The following is a 5806-nucleotide window of genomic DNA, read 5'->3' on the forward strand; positions in this document are numbered from 1 at the left end:
GTACTGGACCAAATATTCAGGAAACTTAAAACTTAAAGTGGCCTGGATTTCTGGATTCTTTTGTTTTCTGGAGACAGTTTAAATATATACTTAAATTATAAAAAGTAAAGAACTAAATTGTATTTAACAAATTCAAATTAATGCACTTCTAAAGCAGGATCTGTTTGTTATTAACCCACTTAAAATGTGTCATACTGCACAGTAAAATATTTATAGGATGAAAATTAAGTGAAGAAAAGGAGAGAAAACTATTTTGTTTAACAGACACAGGTACAAATTGTTACACTTTTGAAGAAGTGTATGTTTAATCTTTATCAATCCACTTAACAAAAATAAAGGACAAAACGATATTTTAACGCACTGTATTCAGATTAACCAACTTTAAAGTACAGGATATTGTGCACATTATTACTAGATTTCTGGAAGCCAGTTAAGAGGCCAGTTACTGTATAAAAATGAATTGAATGTAATTTTTGTTCAATATGGAAGTCGTATTATAATTTTAAATTAAAAAAACAGTTTTTTTTCTTTTTCAATTTATCAAATTTTAATATCTTGGTAATGTCATAGTGCTCTTTTCTATCTTTCATTTCTTTTTTATAATTTGAACTTAATTTTATCCTGTTGCTATAGGATGTCTTACAGGCGACAGAAGCGATGGTGGAATGCCTATATATTGTTCTATGAACGAATAGAACCTCAAGTTGACTTAGCCGAGGTCTCAAAACGAGTACTAGACCTTACAAGTAAGATTCAGTTTTCAATCATGCATCATTGAAAGATTTTTTATTTTTCTCTTGTTTCATACATCTTCAGTGTCCATAAATTCTAAACAGTAATTTATTACTATAGGCACAGGCATAGCTGTGTGGTAAGGCGTTTTCTCCCAAGCCACATGGTCCTTGGTTCAGTCCCTTTACATGGACCAAAGCCTTGCGGGCGGATTTAGTTGATGGAAACTGTTTAGAGGCCCCTCTCTCTCTTTCTCTCTCTCTCTCTCTCTCTCTCTCTCTCTCTCTCTCTCTCTCTCTCTCTCTCTCTCTCTCTCTCTCTCTCTCTCTCTCTCATATGCTTTTTAAAGAATTAAAATTGTTATGCCCAAGTACAATATGATTCAAATATATATGCAATGTATATGTTTGGACATTTAATATAAAAATTCTAATTTTCAGACCTCTGTTCCAAACTTTTGGCTACAGCTGTATATACAATCACACAGAAAATCCTAGGACATGGATACACAATCAAGTTTATGCAATCACAGAACTATACACAAAGGTATTAGGTATTGCATACCTTACTCAAGGAGTAAGAAGTTAGGACAAATCTAAGAACCTTTTACATAAGCACTTGAGGCAGTCCTCAGTTGTGCATTGATTGTACATAGGGATAACAAAAAATATTAAATAATAGAAATTTCATTCTTTTTTAATTAAAGAGGACAAAAAATTTTTTTTTCTCAAAAATTTAACACCCAAACTTTTAAAATAATTTTAAAATAAAGTAACATTTTCATTTGCAAAAAATTAAACTTGAAGCAATTTGCTTTTCAATGGTGTATGTGTATATGCATTTAATATACTACACAGATAGTAATTTTAACTTAATGCTCTTTCAGATGGATTATTCACTGTTTCCTGTACATATAAAACTGTTTTTAACACATGTCCATAGAGAAATTTTCTCTCTCAGAAAAATACTGCAGCACCATTTCTTTCAACGGTTTATATACATTTAGTATGATATATAGGTGGCAGCTTTAAATTAAAGCAGTCAATGTATACCTATTAGTATATTTTAGTAAATCATCTTAAGTAACTTCCAGATTAATAAAAATCTTTTATGAATGACTTCCTTTCAGTTTCAAGGCAAGAGAGGTTAAAGATGCCTGCTGCAATTGAGCGCTGCGTTCGGCGGCAAAACATCCTTTTCATGCACGAGAAGAACCAATTTTCACCCGAATATTTTCAATTCATGAAAAAATTTCTCATGTGCAATGCTCCATTTTTATCTATCCCTTGTCCACAGGATAGGCTGGTGAGATATAAAAAAGTTTTTTTTTTTTTTTTTGTTCCCCCCCACCATTTACTTGGCACAGTCTTTGGTTATGTCACCTCTTGTCAAACCATCCAACCTATGCCAGCATGGAAAATGGATGTTAAATGATGATTGGGGAAGCTTCAGTAATAAGGCACTAGACTAGATCATCATCATCATCGTTTAACGTCCGCTTTCCATGCTAGCATGGGTTGGACGATTTGACTGAGGACTGGTGAACCAGGTGGTTACACCAGACTCCAATCTGATTTGGCAGAGTTTCTACAACTGGATGCCCTTCCTAACGTCAACCACTTCGAGAGTGTAGTGGGTGCTTTTACGTGCCACCGGCACGAAGGCCAGTCAGGCAGTACTGGCAATGGCCATGCTCAAAATGGTGTCTTTTACGTGCCACCTGCACGGGAGCCAGTCCAGTGGCACTGGCAACGATCTTGCTCGAATGTCCTTACACGTGCCACCGGCACAAGTGCCAGAGCACTGGTGCCATCATGGGTGTTTCTGAGATTAATTAAAAACAAAAAGTTACCAGAAATATGTGATTCATCCACAAAAGTGGCTTTCTGCTTAATTTAAAAACAAAAGTTTCTATTATATTGCTAAATTTAAAGAATTTATTTAAACAAATTGTTGAAGTTCCAAGTATTTGATCTATAAACAACATTGTCATATAATCATAATTATCCATGCCCCACACATGTTTTTAGAATAGGTACACTGTGTTCCTGCATGTCATTAGATGTGACTAAAAGAGCTGGCATCAGAAATTGCATCTGGCCATAAAACATTACGTCTCTGAAAGTCCTGTCTCACATTTATCATCGTGGAAATATGGATTAAAATAAATGATGTGATGTGATTTAAAAAAAAAAAAAAAGCTCTTCCTTATCACTGTTAACATTTTTAGTATTTCATAGATATATATTTTGTCAAATATTTGTTTCTGTAACTTTTTCCAATGTTTAGTTCAAAATTTCTCGAGTAGTTTGTAGTTCTACACTCCTGTTCCTTGTTTTGAAGTAACTTGAGTGAATTAAAGAAGTCAGTTAAACCAGAACCATTAACAGTGTGGCTTGTAAAGATTTCTTTCTTCCTCTTTCATTAAAATTAATTAGAATATTTACAATATTATTTAAAGGGGCCACTTGTTACAGCATTAGCTATTTGTTTTCTAAAGTAGCAATTTTCAGTTGCTCTTTTAATGTTCTTAGTTGACAAAAATTGATATTAACTTATTGCTAGACATTTAATATCAAGTGGGTTTTTGTTTTCTTTTTTTGTTTAAATATTAATACTGAATTCTTTTTTTAAAGCCTGCTGATGCTGAACAAATGGCCTTAATCAGTGTTGAGCTGGGATCAAAATTTTTATTCACTGTTGGTTTTCATACCAAGAAGTCTTTACGGTGAGAACTTTTAAATGTATCATGTATTACTGAATTAGTCTATAAAGTAAGTTATTGATTATTCATAGACTTGAACTTTCAATACATTATGGTTTTACTTTATGAAAGAAAATATTTTTTTGCCATATCGTAGGCACGTATGACTGTGTGGTAACAAGCTTGTTCCTTTATCACATGGTTCCAGGTTCAGTCCCACTGTGTGGCACCTTGGGCAAGTGTCTTCTATTATAGCCTCAGGCTGACCAAAGACTTGTGAGTGGATTTGATAGACGGAAACTGAAAGAAACCCGTTGTGTATATCTGAATTTTTTTTGTTTGTTTCTTCCACTCCACCTCTTGACAACTGGTTTTGGTGTGCTTACGTCCCCATAATCTAGCAGTTTGGCAAAAGAGACTGAGAGAATGAATACCAGGCTTTTAAACAAAAAAAAAAAAAGCCCTGGGGTCGATTTGTTCAACTAAAACTCTTCAGTTGATGGAGGCTAAAAGAAACATTTTATATGTGTGTATGTATGTATGTGTTTGTGTCTCCTTGTCTCAGCATTGTGTGATTGTTGTAAATGTATGTCATTCATTTACAATATTTTGTGGAAACCTAACTATGGGGAAATATTACCTTCTTTGGAAGCAGATGAAGGTTGGTGTCAAAGAAGGGCTTCTATCTATAGAAAATCCACTTCTGTAAATTCTATCCATCTGTAAAATTAGACATTAAAATGATGATGATTTACAATGTCTTGGATCGCTAATATTTTCTATTACTCCCATTTCTCAAAGTCCTTTGTTTTCAAGGGGCATTAACATTTATTCCATCTTTGATTATGCAAATTACATTGCAAGTCACTTATCAGCTTGCCAGGTAACTGATACACCTCTTGGAAATTAATTCCAATGTTACACTGGATAGTCTCTTAGCATTTTGTTTTTTAAATCATCATAATATGATTTAATACTAACACTTCCATTTATTGTTCATTCCCACAACTTTCTAGTTCAGTTCTTTCATTATAAATTGCAATCTGTTTATCAGATGGCTTGAACACTTGACTATAAAATTGTGAGACGTTAAAGAATAGAAATTTGCTATATAAAATTGTGGCACACTTTTTGGAATTCTTGTGATTTTAGAATTATTGTAGGTTTGTCAAAATGAATTTTGTTTTCAGTTTGTGCATAGATCTGCTTGCTTAAGGAGACCTGGTAACTTCTGGAAAAATCTGTATCCTAACAATTAAACTCCCAAGTAACTCTGTTTAAATATAAGTTTTCCTAGATTATTTCCCTGTGACTTGCTTTTAATCACTTTGATTAAGATGGTTGTTTTTTTTAATTTCATAATCTGCTGTTTAGTTTGTTGTCCTAATGCCAGCTACAATTGTGGTTAAAATATCTTAAGAAAACTTTGAATTGTAGTAAAGAAACTGATAAATGGTGATCATTGTAGAAATGTGGATCTAGAGGTATTCTTGTTACAAAAATGTCATAGTTTATTGATTGTAAAAATTGGATTTCTACTGAAGTGACTCAGTATACTGTCCAAAATGATAAATTGGTTTTAAATTCCACTGAACTGTTACAAGAATTATTTTAAAAAACAATATAGTTTAATTGTGGTGCCATTCAGTCAGAGAGACTTTTAAGATGTTCTGAATAGTAAGATGGCGTACTATAGTTTTGTACAGTAATTTGAAGCTTGTAAACAAAATCAAGGTCTTATTTTAGGACTTAAAATTTTGTGATTAAATCCATAATAGATAATAAATAGGAATACTTGTAATTAGTCTTCATATTCAACTTCAGTTTCTCTTTAGGAATTTAAGTGTTTTGTGACATTCTTAATTGCAGAGGTCCGGCCAATGAATGGTATGATGCATTGTGTATCCATATGAGAAACAGCAAATCTGTGCGCAGCTGGTTTGTGCATAATGTTTTATTTGCTCATACCAATCGCTTTGCAGAATACCTTTTGGAATGCCCCAGTTCAGAGGTGAGTTCATGAATTAGCATAACAAACTACCTAATTAATTTATTGTTGTTTATATTTAACTTTATATAATTCATAGACTTAATTAGATCAATATTTAATTTAAGAATATTCATACTAGGCGCAGGTGGCTGTGTAGTAAGTATAGGTGCAGGAGTGGCTGTGTGGTAAGCATAGGCACAGGAGTAGCTGTGTGGTAAGTCGCTTCCTTACCAACCACATGGTTCCGGGTTCAGTCCCACTATGTGGCATCTTGGGCAAGTGTCTTCTACTATAGCCTTGGGCCGACCAAAGCCTTGTGAGTGGATTTGGTAGACGGAAACTGAAAGAAGCCTGTCGTATATATGTATGTATATATATAT

General features: G+C 33.4%; 1 protein-coding gene across 1 annotated transcript in view; it reads left to right on the top strand.

The window, feature by feature from the left end:
- LOC106883044 (probable ubiquitin carboxyl-terminal hydrolase FAF-X) overlaps nt 1-5806 on the top strand; it is a gene marked incomplete at its 3' end in the record, with an annotated part of 154147 nt that overhangs the window by 131001 nt on the left and 17340 nt on the right. The window contains exons 47-50 of the mRNA XM_052970921.1: nt 563-746; nt 1862-2037; nt 3369-3460; nt 5306-5447. Of these exons, the coding sequence (XP_052826881.1) occupies nt 563-746; nt 1862-2037; nt 3369-3460; nt 5306-5447 (594 nt within the window). The remainder of the gene's footprint in view (nt 1-562; nt 747-1861; nt 2038-3368; nt 3461-5305; nt 5448-5806) is intronic.

Source organism: Octopus bimaculoides, chromosome 9 (genome assembly GCF_001194135.2).
Source record: "Octopus bimaculoides isolate UCB-OBI-ISO-001 chromosome 9, ASM119413v2, whole genome shotgun sequence".
NCBI classification, from domain to species: domain Eukaryota; kingdom Metazoa; phylum Mollusca; class Cephalopoda; order Octopoda; family Octopodidae; genus Octopus; species Octopus bimaculoides.